This window comes from Lepidochelys olivacea, assembly GCF_965140295.1.
Source record: "Lepidochelys olivacea isolate rLepOli2 genome assembly, chromosome: 1".
Lineage (NCBI taxonomy): Eukaryota > Metazoa > Chordata > Testudines > Cheloniidae > Lepidochelys > Lepidochelys olivacea.
In genome coordinates, this window is record NC_140411.1 from 148183156 (window position 1) to 148208206 (window position 25051).

The 25051-nt window shown below is 37.9% G+C and overlaps 1 protein-coding gene across 4 annotated transcripts in view; it reads left to right on the plus strand.

The window, feature by feature from the left end:
* IL1RAPL1 (interleukin 1 receptor accessory protein like 1) overlaps window positions 1-25051 on the plus strand; it is a 1123909-nt gene that overhangs the window by 588747 nt on the left and 510111 nt on the right. For all 4 annotated transcript variants that reach the window (XM_084649011.1, XM_084649010.1, XM_084649013.1 and 1 more), the window contains one exon: window positions 13972-14251. In XM_084649011.1, coding sequence (XP_084505137.1) covers window positions 13972-14251 — 280 coding nt within the window. The remainder of the gene's footprint in view (window positions 1-13971; window positions 14252-25051) is intronic.

The following is a 25051-nucleotide window of genomic DNA, read 5'->3' on the forward strand; positions in this document are numbered from 1 at the left end:
AAATGTCTGGTATAAGAGAGAAAGAGTGATGGGCAGGTTGCTCCACTCCCTTGTGTTAAAGTTTAATAAAAGTTGCAGCCTGCCACTTCATTCCATTCAAGTGCCTGTCCTCATTTGGCTGCTGTGTCCTCATCAATCTTTAATTGCTTGCTCCAGATTTATGCTGGTGAAACTGAGATCCTAGTCTGACCCTCTGTGTCTGGGCAGATCAGAAGTGGGGGAAACACTCTCCCACTCCAGCTTCACTCATTTGCTAGACAGAGCAATAGTAGCCATGACATTAATGACTCACCACCAGGCTTAATGTTGTAGCTATGAAATCACTGGGATATCGTAGCACCTGAGCACTACCTGCTACCAAATTGTAGCTGCCTAGCTACCATGCTCAGCCTTAAGAAGTGCTTCTGCCCTTGCAGCTTACTCTAGCATGGCTGTAGTAGGAACTGAAGTGGGTTCTTGTCTCAAGTATTACTTTTCAGATGTTTGTAGAGAGCATAAAATAACACTAATAATTACCTCAAATCCTTTCAAAACTAATTTATAACAACACTGTAAATTTCACATTAATATGTTGATGCAAATATTGACATCATGTTTCTATCCATGAAAACTTTAATTGCTTTCTAGGCCCCAATGTGTACAAACACACACACAGTTCATCAAATAATGTAGAGACATGCACTCATTTCACAGTTACCACCTAAGATCATTTGAATATTTTGCTCTGGCAAAATCACATAAGACTTTGTCCCATGAGTTACATATTTTTCCATTACCTTTTTCAGTATGTATCACAATAGCATTTGTCTGTTATGACAATGTTTAGAGACTCTATAGTTACAGATATACCAATAGCTATAGTTGTGGATTGAGTTGCCTGCCTCACACGTATCATGATTTCAAAAAAAATATTTATTTGGAGTACAGCAGGGCTCACGGTGAAATATAACACAGAGACAAATCTTCTTATCCATAATTAGATGAGCCCAGTTAAGTCAAAGGGAGTTTTGTGTAATGCAAGTTTAATGAGATCTTACAAATAGTACCACTGAAGTTACGATTGACACTTCAATAAAAATATTTTCACAAATTTACCAAGTAGCGATATCATTCACACAGTAACAGTGGAATGAAATATGAAATATAAATATGAATTTAATACAATGTTGTATGTTACTGTAGACAATCACTCTGAATGTCTATATACATATTACTGACATTATTGAACAGCTTTAGAACTACCAAGTTTTTGCACTTTGACTTTATTAGTTGAATAAACGTCATCCTCTGCCACAAATGTATTTCATATCCGCTGAAATTCTGTGGCTTAAATCTCTCTGACTCACTTGTTTGAAGTCATTGAAGTGATCTATCTGGAGGATCCATCTCCCAGGTGTGTTGAGCACAGCTTTTATGTTACCTCTCCAGAAGGGCATGTGAAATGTTTTTTCACCCATCTCCCCACCCCCACCCCCTCCAACAAAACGAACTCATGTACCCCACTATGCAAATAGTCGTCTTTAGTATTGTTGTGGGTGGCATAGAATCATAGAATATCAGGGTTGGAAGGGACCCCTGAAGGTCATCTAGTCCAACCCCCTGCTCGAAGCAGGACCAATTCCCAGTTAAATCATCCCAGCCAGGGCTTTGTCAAGCCTGACCTTAAAAACCTCTAAGGAAGGAGATTCTACCACCTCCCTAGGTAACGCATTCCAGTGTTTCACCACCCTCATAGTGAAAAAGTTTTTCCTAATATCCAATCTAAACCTCCCCCACTGCAACTTGAGACCATTACTCCTCGTTCTGTCATCTGCTACCATTGAGAACAGTCTAGAGCCATCCTCTTTGGAACCCCCTTTCAGGTAGTTGAAAGCAGCTATCAAATCCCCCCTCATTCTTCTCTTCTGCAGACTAAACAATCCCAGCTCCCTCAGCCTCTCCTCATAAGTCATGTGTTCTAGACCCCTAATCATTTCTGTTGCCCTTCGCTGGACTCTCTCCAATTTATCCACATCCTTCTTGTAGTGTGGGGCCCAAAACTGGACACAGTACTCCGGATGAGGCCTCACCAATGTCGAATAGAGGGGAACGATCATGTCCCTCGATCTGCTCGCTATGCCCCTACTTATACATCCCAAAATGCCATTGGCCTTCTTGGCAACAAGGGCACACTGCTGACTCGTATCCAGCTTCTCGTCCACTGTCACCCCTAGGTCCTTTTCCGCATAGTAAGATGAGGTTTAGGAGCAGTCCCATGAATAATTGATTAATTTGATGTGGACATGGAAACATTGAGACCCATATCCCATAGCATTGTTAAATGTGGAAACCTAGTGACTTAACGCAGCACAGGGGAGTCCGTGTCAAAACTGGGATTAAAATACAGTGGTCCCTAAGTCTCAGTGCCACACTTGTTCCTCTCCAACAGGCTGTTTCTCATGTCACTGATGTGTCTTCCCACATGCATTCCTTTTGGCTAGAATGCACATTGGCTGCTCAGTGGAGCTGCTTGTTTGGCCATAAGCAGCTTTCTGGGAGGGAGTTTGTGATGAGGCTAACACCATCAGTGGCAGCGCTGAGTGGCTAAGGGAGAATGTGCATGTACGCATGCACACATGTAGGTGTGTGTGTGTGCGTGCCTGTAGAAAGCCGAGATTAGCTTTCACATTTTTAGGCCTTCAAAACCAGGACTGGGGTTCATGGGCATCAAAGGCTTGCCCTGCTGTTCTGCCATACAAAAATAGCACGGCCATTCTTGGCTCCAACCACTCCTTGCCTTTTGTGGTAATTATTGAGGCTGTTCCTCATTCTTGTATTTGACATGTAGGAGGAGATTTACAAAGGCCTAAAGGGCAATTCAGTGCTGAACTGCTATTGAAATTTGATGGGATGGGCACCTTAGAGCCTATTTGTGTCTTTGAATATCTCCCTCATAAATTACATTGGACTGCAGCAGACTCTGAGAACTGAGGAATACAATTACAGCTGTGGGAAATGGTTGTAATCTGCTATACAAAAGATACACATGTATGCTTATCTTTGAGAACTTGTGGAGGAAGAGAGAGATCCCAGCAGCCTAGGAAAGGGCAAATATAGCTCTTATCTATAAAAAAAGAGAATAAGGATAACTCGGGGAACTATAGACCAGTCAGTTTAACTTTGGTACCCGGAAAGGTAATGGAACAGGTAATCAAACAATCGATTTGTAGGCACCTAGGAGAAAATGAGGTTATAAGTAACAGTCAACATAGATTTCTCAATAACAAATCATGTTAAACCAATACCTAATATACTTCTTTGACAGCCTTGTGGATAAGGGGAAAGCAGTATATGTGATATATCTTGATGTTATTAAGGCTTTTGATGTTGTCTCAAACGATCTTCTCATAAACAAATTAGAGAAATATAGTCTAGGTGAACCTCTTCTAAAGTGGGTGCTCATCTAGTTGGAAAAGCATACTCAGAGTAATTACCAGTGGTTCACAATCAAGCTGGAAGGGGCATATAGATCGAGGTCCTGAAGGGATCTCTACTGAGTCCAGTTCTGTTCAATATCTTCATAAATTATTTGGATAATGCAATACAGATTACCCTTGTAAAGTTTGTGCACAATACTATGATAGGAGGGATTGCAAGCACTTTGGAGGACAGGATTAGTATTCAAAATGGTTTTGACAAACTGGGGAAATGGTCTGAAATAAGATGAAATTCAATAAGGAAAATGCAAAGTATCACAATTAGGGAGGAAAAATCAATTGCACAAATACAAAATGAGAAAGCACTGTTTAGGAAGGAATACTGCAGAAAAGGGTCTGAGAATTATAGTGAATCACAAACTAAATTTGAGTCAACAATGCAATACTGCTGCAAAAAAAGTACACATCATTTTGGGGTGTGTCAGATATTTTAGGACATTGTAAGCAAGATGTAAAAAAAGTGTTTCTTCCACCCTATTCAGCACTCAAAGGCCTCAACTGGAGCACTCAGTCAAGTTCTGGGCACCATTCTTTGGGAAAGATGTGGAGAAAGTCCAGAGCAGAGCAACAGAAATGAAGAAAGGTCTAGGAAACATGACCTGCAAGGAAAGATTGTTATGTCCACCTCTCAGTCTTCTCTTTGCCAGACTAAAAAAACCACCATTTTTTTCAGTCTTCTTGTACATAAAAGAGAAATGTGATAAATTGTTCTCCTTAACCACCGAGGACAGGACAAGAAGTAAAGGCCTAAAATTACAGCAAGGGAGAATTAGATTAGACATTAGGAAAAAAAACCCTAACTGTAAAAGTAGTTAAGCACTAAAACAAATTATCTAGGGAGGTTGTGGAATCTCTGTCGCTGGAGGTTTTAAGAAAGAGCCAGGGATGATCTAGCTAATACTTTGGCCTACCTCCATGCAGGGGCCTGGGCTAGATGACCTATATGATTCTGCATTTCTGTGATTCCATTGACTCTCTTCCTTAGCAAAGTACCCTGCAAGAACTGAGCTGGTCCAACCTTGCTTAGTTTATAGGAACTAGCAGAGTTGCTGTCCATGGTTTTACAGCATGCTTGTAGGTTAGTGATTTTCTTGTAGTCATTTGAAGCCCCAGGGAGGGCACTACCAGCAGCACAAATCAAACCCTAGTGTTTTATATAACAATGTAGAGCACTATCTCTAGGCAAGACACTTAAGAGAATCATAGATTTTTAAAGCCAGAAAGGACCATTAGATCTTGTGTGACCTCCTGTACAATACAGAGCATAGATTTGTATCCAGATACTGTTATAAAAAAGGGCTTATATGCTATTTTATATGAATGTTCAATAAGTTTGTTCTTATAACTTAGCATAAGTTACTAACAGCATAAGTGATTAAAGTAGTTGAAGCCTTAGGCCGAGGTCAAGCTGACCTGAGAGGAACGCTGAAGAAGCAGCTACAAAACCAGTTGAGACTGCCCGTTATCACTGAAGATAAAAAAGAATGCAAAGAGTAGGACTGTCTGTCTCCCGGAGCAAATCCAGCACCCAGCAACGGACTCTCCACTCAGCAACAGAACTGTCCAATGGGAAAGAGCAGAGACCCCCTACTCAAATTAAGGGTTTGGACTTTGGACATGGGTGAGGGCAGTGTTAGCAACTGTAAAGGGTATAATTGCTTGCAATTTCTGAGGGGCAGGGTCCCTCTCCGGAGGCACCCAGCTCGAGCTGTATTTCTGTACACCAATAAAAGATGCCTGTGTAGATTGGACTCTGAATCTAGAACTCTGTGTGATCCTAGAGTCGAATCAAGCACCTAGAGGGGTGAGAGCAAGGGCTAATTGTTTTTTCCCCTAACAGTTACCAACACCCACCCACCCCCACTCTTTAAAATAGATAGACATGAATCAGCAAGTCTAGATCCCTAGTCACTCTCCAGTGGGCAAATTCCTAGTGAGATCCAAACGTCCGATTTTGAAGTAAAAAAGGCTCTGAAACTGTTCGTTTTTGTTCTTTATTATTTAAGTACCAGTGATAGGATACCAAATACAGACAGCCCCTGACCTGAAGACATACAATTCCAACAAGAACGACACATGCATCCACACAAAGTAGGAGGCCAGTGGAGGTAATGACAAGGAAATTCTTTCCTTAAAATATATTACTATTGCCTCTATACTTCTGAGCATCACAGTGAACCTTATGGAAGGATTTCAAAGAAGAGACACTATTGACCTGGGGCACAGAGTAGGGTGGGAGTTCCAGCTACAAAGAAACATATGAACCTGTTTGAGGGGAGAAGTGTATTCAGACCTTGTGCATTCTAGCATGCTGCCGTTTTCCCTCTGATGACTGATATAGCTTTCATAACTTATCTAGTTTGTTCTATCGTGAGCTTTCCGATTTTTATAACTCATGGTACAAGTGATGGATTACTTGTTAAGGAGGGTTACTATTTCAAAGGTGTGATCTTGAGCAGGGCTTGTCCAGGGTGAAAGACCCAAATTCTGCAGTGAGTAGAGCATATATTATAAACGTGTTAAGCATACAGGTCTTTTCACCTCTCTCCTGTTTTACAGTAGAATGATTTGAATCAATCAAGTATCCACACTTGTGATCATTCTAGTCCCTTACTTGGGAGTCAAGGTAAATAATGAATGAAGCATTTTAAATTAACTGTTTGCAAACACTCAAAACTTCCTTTCATAACTAGGTTTATGTCTTCACCTGTCTTTCCCCTACATATAGCAAATGCACTCATTAGTCCTCTTAAAGGGCCAAATCTAATGTTTTAAACACTCAACTGACTGAAAAATGGGGAAGTGTGTGGGAAAATGTAACTGAAGCATTCCTTAACAAATGAAAATATCTAAAATAATTTTACGTACCTCTCTTAAAAATATAAACACCACACACTTTTGGAATGAAACCAAAGCATGAGAAATTTCAACCCAAAATGAAATTGTTGAGATAGAAGCAAAATGAAAATAGGAGCTTGGAATGAAAGCGCTTTCTCAACCTTAACTGTAGCCTACTAATCATGCAAAGCTATGATAACAATGTTAATCCAAACGGAAATAAATCACATATAAAATGTACTTGACTGTCATTTTAAATTATTAGCATCAACTCTTTTCATGTTTCTAATTTCATATTGAAACTTTTTAAAAAAACAATAGAGTATGACAACACAATGATCTATTTAAAAAAATATAGCTTGATCACATTCCTTTCTCATTCTCAGCCTATTAATGTGTGTAACATTTTTTAGCCCTCCTTTCCTGCATTTGGGGAGGAGATTAGTATTGTTACCATCAATTAGAATGTTACTGTAAGAAAAAATAGCACAATCCAGAATTTGTAATATAATCAGAACAGAGACACTAGATGAAGTGGATGCATGGCTGATCGGTTCAAGCATTTTGTTGAGCACACTGTGTTCAAGCACTATTCTTTTGAGAGCATTTCCTCCACCTCCCTTTTTTAATGTTTGTTTTTTTCTAATTGAAATAACTAAAGGAAATAGCTTGGAAAAAGGTACAAAAGATGCCTCAGGATGTACTGCTAGTTTTACCTTTCCAAAATTGGCTATGTGATAACAATGCTGATTAGAAAATGTGCTTTAAACATGAAAGGGTTCCAACATGAATTTCTAAAAGTTTATGGATTTCATGTTAAATAATCCCAATGTGTTAAAAAAAATCTGGGGGGGGGATCTTTTTTTAATGCATATCTTTTAAAAAAATTTCTGATGCAGTTTTAGGAAGTGTGGGTTATTACTAGAACCTTTCTCTTTGAAAGTGTGGTTTTCACATAATGGCATACCTAAATTGGTAGTATATAACAGGAATTTAGATTCCTGAAATCATACTGGAAACGTTGACACCCCTATTACCTCACAAGAACCAGAAATTGAATTGAGGTTTTGTTGCTTTGTCAGGTTGTGGCAATGGACCCACAAGTCAGTAGCTCAATTTTCTACTTCTCTGCATCAAATATTCCCTTGAAAATCATGCATACAATCCTGAGAAATGGCAGGGAGGATGCTCTTAGAAGTGTTAAATATTTGGTTCACTAGGTCCTATCAGTAGGTAGGGCCTGCAGGGAGTTTGCTTATCCACCAGAACAATCTCATTATAAGGACAGTGATGTAGTGTGTGGTTTACTTCATACTCTGAAGCCATTCGAGGAAATAACTGAGTGAATGGTCCCTGTATTGTGCTATTATGAGTAGCAATAACTGGCAGCATATTAAAATGGAGATTAGGGAGTACAGCCACTCAGCTGAATGCAGCTCTGAAATTTCAAGGCTGTTGAATTATTCAAGTATTTTTCAATTTATAAAATAAATATGTGATTGCTTGATGGAGTGATAATAGAAATGGCTCAAGCTTGAGAAAATTCTCAGTACATATTTATTTGTCATAATTGTTTTCTGCCAGCATGAATGTATGTATTGATTGTGTGATGCTGTGATCAATGTTGTCATATACAAAGAAGGGTAACACTGGATCTGATTTTACAAAGTGTACTGAAAGATAAAGAAGAGAAAAGCATATGATCACAGCAGAAGTGGGGCAAAATTGAGAGCATATCTCAGTGGCACAAATAGCATTCTGCATGCTGCATTATTCTTCTGAGTAGTGTCTTCGGAGGGGATTCAGCAAAGCATGTAAGCACCTGCTTAACTTCAAGCATCTGCTTTAGTCCATCCCTATTTAGGAAGGCACTTAAGTGTGTGCTTAAGTAAGTCCCAGTGAAGTTATTAAGTATGGGATATTTTTTCAAACAGAAATGTCAGTTGGGTGCCTAACTCCCACTCAGTTTTTCAATGGGAGTTAGGCACGTAATTTGATACTTGTGACTTTGAAAATACTGTACATCCCTATGTGCTGCAGTTATTTGTACATCAGGACATTAATTCCCATGGATTTCAGTGAGAGTGTTCTTCCAGTAAGGCATCACCTAGGGTTGCCAACCCTCCAGGATTGGCCTGCAGTCTCCAGGAATTAAATATCATCTTTAGTTAAAGATTGTCATGTGCTGAAATCTCCAGGAATACATCCAACCAAAATTGGCAACCCTACGTCACCTCATCTGAATTGTATAGAGGAATCTGACCCTTATATACCTAGAATTATTTTACTTTAACTAAATATGTACAAACTCTCAGTGGAGAGGAAAAAACTTTTTTTTTTCTTAGCCAGATTTTCTAATCTGTTCAAATGCCTCCAGCTGTTCTTAGTCATGGTAAATGTACTTCATCAGATCTTTCTTGCTGTGCATTTTAGCAAGTCCCCTTTTTAAGTATCTGTTAGGTATATTTGTCTATTTCTCTGTGCATATTTCTTTATCTATTGTATTACCTTATAACTATGATATCTCAAATACAGATAGTTGATTGCCTGCTAAAATATCACTACCATGAAAAAAAAATCCCTAATGGAATAACAGAGACAATTCCATCCTGGCATGAGTGCTTTAAACCTTCTGTCAAAAACTTATTTTCACCTTCTCATGGATCCAGACCTATTGGTATTGCACTTGAGGAGACTGGGGTATTCCACATCTTATCGTTAACATATTTATAGTCCCTCCCAGCTGAAATGAGCTTAATGCAGCTACAACTGACTTGAATAGAAGTGTTGGTAGAGTTAAACTTGTGTAAAATTGGTGTAAGAAAGAACAAAATCAGACCAGCCCCCCCCACACACACACACATTAAAAGCACATATGAAAAAGGGACAAATATATTTCCTTAAGCCTAGTGTTGACCGTGATTCTACAGCTCTGTACCTTAATGCATTACCAGTAACCAACTGAATTTTACAACTGGGTGAATTCTAATTCCATTATGCATATTTTCCTGGGTAGTTAATGTGTTTGAGAAATTATTTACTTATAGTCTAAATCTATTAAAACAACCAAACATCTTTTTGGTATGAACTTTTTGATAGGAAAAAGGTGGAGTGTATGAGGGGACATGATAATATTAGTGGGGGTTCTCTTACTACTTTTACCTGTGTTGAGAATAGTAGTGGTTATATTTAAATGTATCCAAGTGTGTGTGCTTTGTTCATTTTTTGTCTCTGAACTGGCATGTAGTTTTTTCAGGGATTATATTCTGATAATAAACATTTGACAACCACCTTAGGAGTTACCACGCAGGTAATCAGTCTACGTATTACAAGTACATAAATTCAGAAGCTACAATTCGACATGATGCATTTATATGTGTCTGTGTGGATAGATATATACACAATGTTTTTGGAAACCTAAGGACTTGTCTATGCTTCACAGTTATTTTGGATTAAGGTATGGTATGAATTCAAAGCGTGATAGCTATGCTGGAATAGTTTGTGAGTGGACATTCTTATTTCAGAATAAAAGCGTCCATATGGGGAACTATTCCAGTTGCTTTTCCAATAAGACAAGCCCTAAAATTGTCTTATGTTCTTCAACTGTCCAGTGACAAGGCAGAGCATTTTTCAATAGAGGAAGATAAAATATAAATAATTCATTGACCTCAGAAAGGATCAATATGCATAAGAAAAGTCTTGGTGTTTTTTGTTGGCTGTAAAAATATACTAATCCTCTGGTGTCAGTATGTTATATGCAATGTGTTTCTGCAACCACTAACTCTATGATGCTGTTCAACAACAAAACTCTGACATATTGCCTCTAGTGGTGAACCTGTTATCCACTTGAAATATGAGGAAGAGTTTTGTTTTGTTTTTTGTTGATGGGAATTATGGTTAATCATCAGGAAACTATGGAAAATGCTACATTTTGAAAATTGCTTTGCAGGCAATATGCTATGCCTTCAGTCTTAAACTTCACTCAGTTAGGATCTCTTCCTTGTACAAAGTGGGACTATTCAGCTGTGTAGCACAAAATCTTATAGACAAATTCACGTCCAAATTTATTGTTGCATTTTCCAGTAAAACAAGGAAAGAAAGAGAGAAAATGATAAACCAACTGGTGATATCACCCATGCACTAAAGTGCCTGTTTTTGAAGGGAATTAAAATTTTAGCATTTTTTATCAGCTTAAATTCTGAAATGGCAAGACATTTTTCAGTAATGCTCCTTCCCTTTGACTATGGCATGAGGTGGTGATCTGATTCCAAATCGGGTTTATTGGTAAAGTGGGCAATGAATTTTAGCATGTATAGATCAAGAGATCTCAAAGCTCTTTTTACAAAGAATGGTAACTATCATTATCCCATTTACAGATTGGAACTGAGCAACAGGTAGTTTAAAAGACTTGTCTAGAGAGAGGAGCAGAACCTAAGGTTCCTGTCAGTCCCATGCCTTTTCTTCTGGACCACATTCCTTCTCATCTGAGTTTTGACTTGAGGCTCATCAGGGCTAGGACTAAGATTGGAATTAGCCTTAGATAGTGCAGACATTTTGAGAAGAGCTGAGAGTTGAGTTTGGCTACATCCAAACTGGAAGGTATTCCTCATTCTCTTTTTGGATCTAACCAAGATCCAAAACATGTAGGAGTATGTGATTGATTCTGGATTTTCAACTGTAAATTTCCACTGAAATTCTAAGGATTTATTTTCAAGTTTTGCCCACCACAACTGGCAAAGTAGAATTTGGCTATACTCTCAGAGCCCGAGGGAATAGCTGGGTCTTACATTGTGCCCTGAATTTCAACTGACAGGCTATTTCAGACCAATGGGGGAAATAAGTCTCAAAGCTGGGAGCTCTGACTCCAACTGCCAGATGTTCAAATCTAGGCACAATCAGAAGAAGCATCCTAACTAATCCCAGTTGTTGTGACTATATATATATATATATATAGAGAGAGAGAGCTATTTTACCAAGTAGCCAGAACTCAAACCACATAAAACCTGAGATCAACACCAAGAAGCTGATTCAAACCCAGGAAGTTAGGAACAGTACACTCTTCATAAAATTGGTGTAACATGCTCTAGTCATGGTTATTCCTGTTATTTCCAAAATTACAGTAAAACTACCAAATATAAATCTGTAGTTATATTACAGTGTAAGTAATAAGTACTTAAATAATATTTGTGCTTTACAGCAAACAGCAATAGAGCAAAATACAGAAAAACTGTCTGCATTTAAGCTTTTTCAGGTATTGTGTTTGTTGTCATAGAAATATCATTATTTCTGTATATGTGGTAATAGTTTCACTGAGCTTCATTCCAAGTAGAATATTTGTACAGCCAATTTATTTTTCATACTCCTTTAATACATCTCCTGAATTTTAAAAGCATTCATTCATGTAATAGTTAACTCTCTCTCTTCTTTTTGCACATGAGTGTATTATGTCTTCCAACACATTTGTCTAAGCTCACTAAACTAGATTGCAAGTGACATAAATACATGAATTGTCTTGGCATTTTTTCCATGGGGAATTCTAAACTGAAATAAATCAAGGTTAAGTGCTCTGATTAGCTGATCCTCCATTCAACATAAACAGAAATATGTAGTGGAATAAGTATTCTTCCATAGTATGTTTCCATGGATGCATCATGTTCAAGGGAGCTGACAGCATTAAAATTGAAGGTCCTGAGAGAGAAACCTAGGCTAATAAAGTGGCATTATAAACCAAAAGCATACAAACTAAATTAAATAGTAAAGGTCAAAATTACAAGCTGATAATGAGCTAACATGAAGAAGCTGTTACCTAATAACTTGTATAATGGAGTTAACATTTCTTAAAGATGCATTTTAATTTACTGATTATTTCTGGGTTTCCAAGCTGACAGATTTAAGGTGCTCAGTAACGTAAAGGCTGGAACAATCAGAAATGGAAATTCATTCTAAAATCAGTAGATTTGAACACTGGAAAACTGGGCATATGTCCCTTCTAAATTGTATAAAGTTCCCATTCCTAGCCCTGCAGATTTCCAAGATATGGGACTTTAAAAAGAATACATTTATGTATTGCAAGCTCATCTCTTCTGCAATACTGAATCTTGCCTGATCTAGGGCTCTAGCAGGGATGATTTTTTTTTTGGGTGGGGGGAAGGGACAGACACTTTGGGTTATTTGAAAATGGAACACCCTCTGGCCTCCCCCAAAATTAAATAAGGAAACTAATCAATCCATGAACAATATGGAATATTTCACTATATGGGTGGCCATTCCTTACACACCCTGATTCTAATATTGTCCTGTACTATATTGACAATGTTGAGTGGCAGTTATACTACTATGTCATACTTTATATGTTCATGTCATCGTAACATTTGACTATATAGAATATATACTCCTATACGTTTATAACAAATATTTATATTATATTACTTATTTGTGGACTCTTAAAAATGATTTTTTTAAAAGGCTTTTCTCCCAAATTAAAAAAAAACACCAAAATCTGGCATTGTACAATACATAGCAGTAGATAGTAAGGCTGGTTGTAAATTTTCTAACGTTTTTTGTGACAAAAATTGGGTTTTTGAGTAAACATTTATTTGCAAGTGTCTGCTCACCTTAAAAGTTTTTGATTTTTTTTATTGTAATACCATTTTTTAATGTTTGTTGACTTTCTACCAAAAAAACCCGCTCATTTTCCATGAAGTTAAAAACAAACCAAAAACCCTTCTTTTTTGAGCAAATCTAATTGATAGATCCTGTCCTGAAGTTACTTTGTTCATCTATGTTGCAGTTATGATTGGATAGAATTAACCTTGACTGAGAGTTTTGTCTGTGCTTAGCATCTTAGGAAAACTGAAGTACAGAATTACTGGTAGCAGGAACAGTAAAATACCAAACACTTACATCATATTATCTCATCCCCAGCATTTTGTAGCACTGAAAGCTCAGGCATTCCTCGTAACATCTTATCTAACCTGTTCTCTCATTTATCAAGAGAGGATGCCTTGAATCATTTTTCCTAATACTCTGTCCTGCTGCACAAACACCAATACTATTAAGAACTTTTTCCCCCCTAAGATCTAACTTAAACTTTTCCTTTCTTAGCTTCAGACCACTGGTCCTTGTCCTAACATAATCTGAAACTCAATAATTGCCTTCTTTCATTTATATTGTTACCTGGACGGGATTTGATTAATGCAATTCACTGATTATGACACCTTCTGTGGCAGACGGCCACCATGTTACACTAATTTAATTCCAATATTTTATAATAATTCACTTTAAAATTACACAATAGAGAAAAAGAATAACTGCATATATATCATAGGAATTATCAAGATTTACCATAGATTCATTTGATATCTCTTTTCTACACAATTCATCTGATAACTCTTTTTCACCACAGAAAAATGGTGTTAATAGCAAAAAAGAAAAAAAATATAGGCAAATTTTGCACGGTACTTAAAAATTAATAGTGCTGCTAGATGTTCAATGGGAATGGTGTAAGAGAGAGTGTTTTTTATGCCAGCTGTGTAACTCTAAACTGCAGCTCTGATATTAGGCTGCTATTGTATTCAGTTGGCTGAAGACTCTATTTATATATACGTATATATTTATATATACACACATATATATTTCTCTTTTTCTTTTCTTTTAGCTGATGGATGCACTGACTGGTCGGTGGATTACAAGAAGTATCAAGTTCTAGTGGGAGAGCCTGTTCGTATAAAATGTGCATTATTTTATGGCTATATCAGAGCGAATTACTCTCTAGCACAAAGTGCTGGCCTTAGTTTGATGTGGTACAAAAGCTCTGGACCTGGAGATTTTGAGGAACCTATAGCTTTTGACGGAACTAGAATGAGTAAAGAAGAGGATTCTATTTGGTTTCGGCCAACAGTGGTGCAAGACAGTGGTCTTTACGCATGTGTTATAAGGTACTTTTATTTTAATTTATTATGCTTGAATACAGTGAAATACAATAGAATTATTGCTCTTAATACTGAAACTTTATGGTACCATCCACAGCACACACTGTTTTCAGTGATTTTGGTCTTTTTCCCCCTGATGGTGAATGTTTCATGAGTAACTTAGGTTTTTCTTTCTTCGTCTCACTCCCCTCTCCTATGCTTGCAGCATCAATCCTCTCCCACTTTCTATCCGAGCCGTCACCTTTGCCCTTCAGTAAATGCTGCCAGCCATAAGAAACATGCACAGCATCATCAACATTTTGCAATACCTTTTGCTATATTCAATTAATGTGCTTCACATGTGCAGGCTATAGATACCTTCCACCAAGTTAATGCTTCCTGGAGGCAAGATTGGGAGGTCACCGGACTGGGCTGGAAGTGGAGGAGAGGGCTTGCTGTCCCTGTGGCTATCTTCTTTGATCACTATCCCATTAGTAGCATTGAGAAGACTGCTAGACCTACAGAGTAATGATGCATACCACCCATTATTTTGTAGCAGCCTTATACATCTGAAAAAAGTAAACAGATTGTATGTTATATACAAAAGTATGTTCATGTGCTGTGACCTGTATTCTGCATTGCAACCTTGAGGGAGTTGAAAGCTGTAGAAAATAAAGGCTTACAGTGGATATTCCATCATGCTGTTATCTATTGTGTTTGCCAGATTGCACTATTGTTGAATGAATATATTTCTAAAGAATTCTCAGATTTTTTTATTAAAAAAACTTACCTTTTCAGTTACAGGATCAAGTTTGTCTCTCAAGATGATGAACTTTTTGTTCATTATTATTGCACAGTGACTCATCAACGTACAGCTGCTAAGAAAAAAGTCTTTTGTGTAGACAGACAAGAACTTTATACATTGTCGTTATGCTGTATAGCTACTTGTAAGAGTTTGTTCTTGAATTACAACTTAGATTATTTCTGTGACAGCAATCAGCACTCAGTATTCTCTTTTCAAACTCTGCATCCTCTTCTTGCAACAACTTGTTATTATGATACCCATTTAAATTATTTTCCTTGTTGTCTGACTATATCAGGAGGAGGACAGGAGACAATGGTTATGGCTTAATGAGGCCACAACTTTATTATTAGATGTCCGGAAGTACCCAGCAAATTAAAGAGTACAGTTCAGGTAACTCCATAATCATTTCAATATCTACCTGGGGACTTTCGTCAGCCCCCCTGACTTCTATCCTGGTCCCCAGCCAGCCCAAATGAGGATCAAGGTGGGCTATAGAGGAGGGGGTGTTTGGCTTCCTGCCTTGCCAGTCATAGGTGCCCTGAACCTCTCCCTATTCCACTCCTTTAACAAACACCTTTTTTAAAGTCTTTACCAAACCATCCATGTGATCTCTGTGTCCCCTCCCTTCAGAGTACCTGCACTGGACATCCACCACAAGGAGGCACCAGCAACTAGCTTGGCTGCCTCCCCCACATCCCCAGCTGGGTTCCCAGACATCTCTCACTGCCCTCTTTAATATCACACAAAAATGTATCTGTGCCAAAGTCTGACAGGTGAACCTCATTCCCCCTGAATAATTCTGTTGCCTCATATGCTATGTCAGAATACAAGATTACCAACCTCCCTTATGATCTCCATGAATTTGGTCATGTCCCTATTCATATACCTCCTTCACAGCTCCCTGACACACCCTGCATTGAAGGATGTTTCACCACACAGTTTTTACTCCTGGAAAAAGTTCCAGGATCTGCCTCAAGTCCCTCTTAACTCTGAGCATTAAGACTACCCCTTTACAAATTCATAAATCATTTTCTCCAAGGTGCACCACTATTCGATATGGTGCCTACTGATGAGCCCCCACGGTGTATACAAGTGGCACCAGCTGGTTCTGTAACATGCCCCTTGTTCTATGCCAGCTCGGGATTGCTTCATCACTAAGCCCCAGCAGCAAATCCTCAGGCAACCTGAATGCCCACTTATGCACCCAGTGAATAATACTGTGCCCAGAGATCCACACCATCATCTGCGTGGCCCTTTTCCCAACATCTGGAATAAGAACACAACAAAAAATTGACGCTGACTCTCCACTGAGGTCTCATACATTCTATATGCTTTCAAATGCCAACAGCCAATTGTCTGAATTGCCCCAGCTCCCGTACCTAGCTGTGTCACTGCTGTTGTCTCCCCAAACCTGAATGAATGGGAGCCAAATTCATGAGCTGGAAACCTCGGCCTCGTCAGTCCCTGTCTCAACACCATAACAAACTGGTATGTTGTGAGGGGACTCCTGTCACTGTGAATAAAGGGTGGCCCATCTCTCCCCCGTCTTATTGCCATGTATGCCCTCAAAGTGTCCTCTGGGCAGAGCATGGGATTGCCACCCTCCCGTAGGCTACTGGCTACACCAAGGCCTCCTTGATCCATCTTTCACTTTCACAAGTTTAATATAACTGCTTACCCCTGCCAATGCATATTTCACAGTTTCAAACCCTTCCAGTAGAGTCCCTACATGATCCCAGGTACTGCTGACCCTGAAGCTCAAAAAAATTATTCCAAAAATGCTGCCCTGGTCATTATCATAGGGTTAGAAGGAACCACAGAGGTCATCTAGTCTACCTGCCTGCCAAGATGCAGGATTTGGGTGTCAGCGTAGACTTTAGGATCAAGCTGGAGCCTGAACTCTGAGACCCACTCCACTCTCTCCCCTCATGGGCTCTCCAAGCTCAAAGGTCCATACTGTAGTTCTGTAGCCTTGCAGCCTGAGCCCTGCAAGCCTGAGTCAGCTGACCCAGGCCAGCTGTGGCTATGCCGTGAGTCTTTTATTGCAGTGTAGACATACCCATCATCAGTTTATATAACATCAGATTTATCTAGTAGTTGGATTTGAATCTTCTTATTCATTTTAAAGATGATCAGCATTCCTCTTCTCTGACTTACCATTAACTTTTGGAAGAGGCTGTCATGAATGACATAGCCAATGAATGCTATTCAAAGTTAACTAACATAAGTAATTACAGTCCTAGTATACACTTGAAATTACTGCAAAGAGCTCAATTATGCTTGTGATGTATCTTCATATATTGTTGTAAATTTAAGGATATACATATGAAGTTTAAAATATTATTGTCATGTACAATTCATTTATCCAAAAAAACCCTGTAATTTTAAGCCAAAACAACCACCATTATATACAAAACCAAACCAAACCCCACCACCACATCACTTTCAGGGAAGCATTCTTTTAAATTATCATTGAGGGTGCAGTTCAAATCCTGTAATGTCTTAGTCCACTCCCTCTGTGAAGACTTGTTGGATAGCAATCCCTCTGTGCACTGGTTCCTGACAATCACATTGTGTGTGTGTGTATATATATGTGTATGTGTGTGTGTGTGTGTGTGTGTGTGTGTGTGTATATATATATATATATATATATAAATTAAAATAGGTGTTGTAATTTCCATTGTCAGAAATATTGAATGAAATACAGGGAGGGCAAAGACACCCCTGCTTTTGGGGTGGGAGTAAAGTTGAGTCTAAAAGAAATAGGCTTCATTTTTTCATAAACTGTTCAGACACCATTTCTAAATCATCAGAATTAACGTAAAAGCTTTTGCAAGTGAGATTTACCACTCCACAATACCTGGCATTCTTTTAATATTAGTACTGATTTCTAAATATCTCCACTTGACTCTGAGAAGGATTTTTCCCCAGATAATTAGAAACATACATAATTATAAATATTTATTTCACCTAAATGATTTTCAACATTTATTACTTTTACATTGTTTTTATTTTCTGATCTTGTTTATCTTAATTCTGTTTAAAGTATCCTACACAAATGTCAAAGTTATGATATAATTTTTATTTGTTTCTCTTTTGTAGCAGTTAGTATTAACTGAGATTTCTTAATGTTTGTCTCTTCAGAAGGTAATCTTTTAGTTCCCCGTGCAGTTCTATATAATATAATGTCTCTAACTGAAAATCAGCCTATACTTATAAAGTCGATGCCAGGGAGCCTACCTTATTGACTGGCTCTTCCTGATTTTGAATGTAATATTGTCAGGCATTTCTCTAAAAATCCACCCTTTCTACCAAAACATTAGAAGCTAAATTTTGAAAAATAAGAGCCTGATACATACATGCAAATTGGGCACCTAACTCAGAGAGCAAGTTCAGATGCTTACATTATTTAAGTTAATGTTGTTATGGCATATTGCAGTCAAGTCCAGAGGCCCTATTTAGGGTCAGGTCTCCTAGTGATGGATACTATACAAACAAATTAAAAGACTTCCTCAAAGAGCCTGCAGTTTGGCACACTGTAAACAAAGATACAAAAAGAGCAGTTAGGATGATGGCATGGATGGATAGAAAGAAGTGAGGGAAAATAGAAGGAAATAAGAACTGAGATAGAAGCAGGATTTGAGTTGTGCAGATGTTTGAGAATGGAAATTTTGTGTGGAAAAGGAAAATCACAGAAGAGATTTGATAAGGGAGTGATAAGTTCTTGTGGGAGAAGATAATTTTAGAAGTAATATCTTAATAAACTGGAGAAGAGGAAGCTGAGAAGCAGGTAGAAGTGAAAGATCACCAAAGAATAAGTGAATTATAGGGATGGGGTGGAGAAGAAAGTAACATTTTCAGTAGTAATTATTATGCAGGATTTGGGAATGGATATGATATTGGAGGAGAAGAAAGTTGAGTTGAAAGTGACAGTGAAGTGACCAGGCAAAAGCCACTAGTAGAGCCAGTTTTAGTGGAGTTGAAGAGACAGATTCCCATAGTCAGGGACCCAAGAAAGAAATTCTTGCAAGAGTTCTTTATCAGATACCAGTTTTCTTTTACTGTTAATTACTTTACTACTGAGATCATATTTTCTTAAGGGAATCTATGGAATAAAATAGAGATTATCCTGAAAATTATGTCAATGTCTTGCCAGTATATTAAGATTTTAAATATTCTTTTAGTCGTGCAGGCTTTACCTCCTTTGTATTCATTGTCACATTTCTTCTTTGCTCCAATAATTAAAAAATTCCACTGACATGGCAGAAGGTATTCTGTACAAAAGTTAGCTCAGTTTCCTAATATGGTCTGTTTGTGATGGCTGATCTTGTAGAACTGGAACCTTCAGAAAAAATGTGTAATCGTCTGTAAGTTACAGTAGCTGACTTTATTTCTACACAGGATAAAAATGAGACTTTTCAGGATCTTTCACTAAAAGCAGAAAAGAGAAAGACGCCTTCCTTCTCCTGCCTTCCTTTCCTCCTCCAGTAGCCCTGTGGATAGGGCAGTCATCTGAGGTCTAGGAGATGATCTAGGTTCAGGATCATAGAGGGTGTATTGATTTTTCACACTTGCTAAGACCAGGCTCTCTCCCATTTTGACCAAAAATTCCATCCTGGACCTGAGAAACCTTCCTGATGTAGTTTTCATCTAAGCCAATATGTTTCCGCAAAACTTTGTTGTTGTTGTTGTTGCGAAATGGCTCATTTCAACCAGAGTAACATTTAATTGACATTTTTTTTCAACCAGCACTATCTACTGCAAACTGCAATTAATCCATCTGCAGAGAAGGGATCATATGTTATATAAAATAATGGAAAACAAAGCTGTCCTGTCATATGTCCCCACATCAGATGGAAAACAAAATTAATTAAGTTAAATCCAGATACTTAGTATTGATGTCTTCAGTAGACTTTTTCAAATAAGGGCAACCAGATTCACTCTTTAATGATCAGTCTGAGACCTACCTTTTGAACAGAGACCTTCAGAATGTGCAAATTCAATTGGTGGATAAACACCTTATGCAACAATTGATATGAGGCTGACACAGTAATGGTTAGTTATGAGATTTAAAACACGCTGCTTACATATTGCAAAGCAGATGAGAAAATAACAATGTGACTGCAGTAGCAAACTATACAAGTTTATGCATTTAAAATTAAAGTTTGAAAATTTTTCTGCAGTTTGTCATTTTTAATAAAAACATAAGGTAATAATTCACCTTTACCTTTTTATTTTCTGTCATTTCATTTAGGCAAGGATTTTTAAAGGATATTACATGCATGTACATATATTTCTATTATTAAACCAGTAAACTATACTAACTATTTTGGTATGAAATATGTTTTCAATTTTGATCATTTTTTGTAAACATGGAGACTATTTGGAATAGCAATATCCTGCTTATGCCTTTCCATTTCTAAATCCACTTTTATGGTGATTCGTGAAATTTTCCTGTGCCTAAATGCTGGACTGGGCACTGGACTAGGATTCAGGATACCTGAGTTCAATTCCCAACTCATCCACTGGCCTGCTGGGTGACCTTGGGCAAGTCATGTCCCTCCCTGTGCCTCAGTTTCCCCATCTATAAAATGGGAATATGGTACTGACCTCCTTTGTAAAGTGCTATGAGAACTACAGATCAAAAGTGCTATAGAACAGCTAGGTACTCTTGATATTATTAAACAAAAAACAGGAATTGTACATCAACTGGGATTAGGAATTACTGAAGTGAGCTGTAGCTCATGAAAGCTAATGCTCAGATAAATTTATTAGTCTCTCAGGTGCCACAAGTACTTCTTTTCTTTTTGTGAATAGTTATGATGAGATAAGCAAATGCTTGCAAGTTAGCTGTCAGGACATTTACATCGTGGAGAGATAAATGTTGTCACCTGCACATTTCAGAGACAATGCAATGAAAATGAAAATTATGACAAGTTCCTGAGTGCTCGTAGAAAGCAAAAAAACACAAACAAAAAAAGAGAGAGAGAAAGTAAGATGATTATCACAGGTTTAAAAAAATTACTTTGATTTTCTATTACTTTCGGAGATAATTTTACTCATGGATTTTACCATCCTCTTACAAATTGTTTATGTTCACTTTTATGTCTTGTTTCAGATTAGGCCTTGATCCTGAAAACACTTACTTAATTTTACACAAATGAGCAGACCAACTGATTGTATTTAAAGTTAAGCATACCTTCAAGCTTTCAAACCTGCCAGTAGGTGACATAAACCATCAAAGTATGTGCCAATCAACCAAAATGTAGAACACCTGCATTTTGTTGTATGTTGTGCCATAATTGACAGATTATATTTTTAAGGATAAAATATGTTTGAAAAGTTGTTTCATAACTAAATAGCATGAAGTCATTAAATCAGTCATTATATATACTTGCCAACTCCAAGTGTTCAAAGATCATAAGTCAAATCCACCAAAATTCATGAGATTTGCTTAATATTTACATATTTTTCAATAATACATTTTTACTTCTTTTGTATTTATCATATGGTATTTAGTATTTAAGGTTCACATTTTCAAAGTTTCTTCACGAACAGGCGAGTTAGAAACTTCCCTTTTTAAAAAAGAAGGGAAAATTGAAATTCTCATGAATTATCTGATTCCAGGAAATAGAGCTTTCAGAAAAACACCAAATAGCGAGTGACTCCCAATGAAATCATGAGAGAGAGCAGCATACTTTTACAGATGAGATTAAAGTTGGAGAAAAGGTCTCTGCTCGGGTTGCTGGGAGGCATAGGGTGGGGAAGCTGAAGAGAATGTCCCTGCCTCGGCTTCTCTGGAGGCATGATGGTGAAGGGCTCTGGGGAGGGAAGGGAGGTATTTCTAAAGGTTGCCTCCAGGAAAATTAATTCAGACCATCCACTGGTTTTCCCTGCAATTAACCCAGCCCCTGCACACCAAGACAATTCAGGCCAACCCCAGTGTAATTAATTGAGCCACCAAACTCTACTCCAATACCATTACTCACCCAAACCTGGTACAATTAATTCAGGCTACCCACATATAATAGCATTGTTGTAGGCCAGCCCTATCTTTCAGCATCAAGGGCTTCCTTGATGCTGCCATAAGGAAGGTCCTTGCTGCTGCTCCGAGCCCTGCTTCTCTCCCCGCTTCCCCCATGAGAGAAAGCCCAACTGCAGTGATTTCCAAAAGGGGTAGGGAGAAATGAGGGAATAGTCTGTGTTCTACCGTCACTGTTCACAACACAGGGGAGTTGGGGGAGGGAACTCCCACAGCCTGTGAAGACCCCAGTAGCTTAAGGTCCTTGCTTTGCCGCCTCCTTCCTGCTCTAGCCAAAAAGACAATTCTCTTCATATTTTGAGTCTGCTACTGAGATAGGAGAGGAACTGTGCCCTGAAGGTCTACAGATTTAGGCTTTGAGACCAAACAGGCAAAGCAAATTCCAGTGGGAAGGATATTACAAATGTTAAAGATCAGTTTGGGGAGAGGCAAACAAGAGAAAATTAAGCACATATAAATCAAACGCACAGAGATAATATGCCAACAAAGAGAAAGGAGCAAAGAAAAGAAATCAAAAACATATTATTTAAGGGACATTTAGACAGAGGTTAGATGAAATCTTGACAATCAGAAATTATCAAAAAACAAAAACACTGAGAAACAGAAGGTGACAAAAAAAGTAACAAACAATAGCTGAGGAGATGAGCCAGACACTAAGATGGGGAGAAAAAATAAATAATTGGAAGTTGGAAACTTCACTCAAGTTTTGCCAATTCTGTTCATTTTTTGTGAGTCTTGAGATATTTTGTGTTTTTCTTAAATCCCCAGTTCCTAGTGTCAGTGCCTATATAAGAAATCTAGTAGAATCTCAGAATTTGTTTTTAAAATAGAAGGGAATGTTTAGCCCTAATGGTTGCAGAGAAAAGCTAGAGTGTAGAGTAGACCTGACTGCAAATTAAAAGCTTAAAAAAAAAAAAAGTGGGAAATAAAAAGAAGCCTCCCAATTAATATATTTTTAAATATCTTGATTTTTGAGGCCTGACATAATTTTAAATGCTTAGAATTTGACAAGACTGTTCAACTCAATGACAATTTGTACTGTTTAAAGAACAATGCAATACTCTGCCAAAATGAGATGTGCCAATAAAAGTGAGGATTAAATACATTGTCCTGTAGAATGTCAGTTTCAGGCGATCAGAATAACATCACTGAAAAGAAGATTTTTAATATATATATTTTTCCTTCAAACTGCAAGGCTCCACCAAAAGAATTCTGATTCTAATTCTGACCATAAATAATGTTCAAGTGGTTTTTATTGATGAGGCTTCTAAGTTTCAATTCTTTTTACAGTTACAAGGGTTCTTAAAATTAGACAATCCTCTTTTAATGTGACTATTAGTTTATCCCATTTCTTTGGGGCTGCTTCCCATAATCACAGATCAGAAAACACATTGAGCTGGAAGGGTATAAGCAAAAACAGAGTCCTGAGTATAGATCCACAAGGCAATGTCCTTTAATGCTACTAAAGCTGTGCATGATTGCTCTGGTGATAATAATAATATTTAGCAGCTAAATAATACTTTTTCATCTTCAAAGTGATTACGTTAGACATTTCAACACCCCTGTGAGGTAGGCAATTAAGGTGAAGCACCAAAAGGTTAAATGACTTCCCAAGGCCAACAGAACAGTCAATGTCCTGTCTTGCAATCCAGTGGACAGACACTACTACATTTGATACACTTGCTGGGGGTTATTTGGAGGAGTAATTTATGCCTGGCTAAATCAAAGGTCTTTGGCTAATAATAATAACTCACAGTGTACCTGAGCACTTTGAAGCACAGAAGAAGATACGATCTTTGATGCAAAGTCCTCACAATCCAGACAGTGGATAGGGGGAACAAAAGCAACAGATAAGCAGTTATACAGATATACTTGTTAATAAATACTGACATTGTTCTCTATGTATATATTGATAGATGGATGGAAGGAAGGAATGAAGGAACATGGAAATTATGCCCAAGTTACTCCTCATGCCTGACAACTTCCATTGGCAAGTTTCTTATCAGCATTGTGACAGAGAGAAATCTTCAGGAGGGACTTGAATGTGGAGAGAGTTAGGGGGCTAGCAGATGAGTCCAGAAAGGCTCTTTCATTTGTAAGGGGTAATACAGCTGAAGAAACTGTACTGGTGTAATAAGGTGACAAATGGGAAGACAGGGTAGCGTCACTGGCAGAGCAAAAGAGACGCGGGAGAACTTGGAACTTAATGAGGGTAGATAAGTAGGGAGAAGCAGTCATGCAGTACTCTCAAGTCAGTAACAGGAAGGTTAAGTCTGTTGTGATTGAAGAGGAGCAGTAAAATGTGGTTTTATTACAGTGTTCTAAAGCCATTGATTTCGGGAGATCATTGCTGACTTTAGTTACAGCTGGTGGTAGAATTAAAAAAATCACTAGTAATTCTTTGATGAAAAATGTCAAGATTTGCAATGAACATATTTTGCAATGAATTATTTGGCCAGCTCTGCTTAAATTGTAGAATAACTAATTTTGAAGCACATCTACCTTGGAATAAATATATCCGGTCAGGATGATTTGTCTGAAATCTGTGAGTGTAAAGAAATTTTCAGTAATGTCTCCTAGTGATTCACAAGATTTGGCAAGTAACATTCTCAAATTCTCTGTGCCACACTGAAAATCACAACTGCTCAGACATCACCACTACAGAGAAAGGAAAGCCAATGGTATTTCCATATTGATTTTTACCCAGTACTGCAAGCTGATAAGTTGTGGTTATGGTTTGGGGCAGCAGTGCAAAAATGAGGTTGGATCTATCCAAGCAGTACTTGGAGATGTACTTACATTCAGAGCCTAAAGAGAAGATGACCTGAGGGCAAGGTTGTCTGTATAAACATGATTTGGCCCACTTGTGTTTATGCATTATCATTCAGTCTTTAATTACGTGATCACCTAGTGTGCAGGATGGACCATGCTCTGGGAATGAATCTGGGTTGTATAGTAACACAGGCTGTTGCTTGGAGGA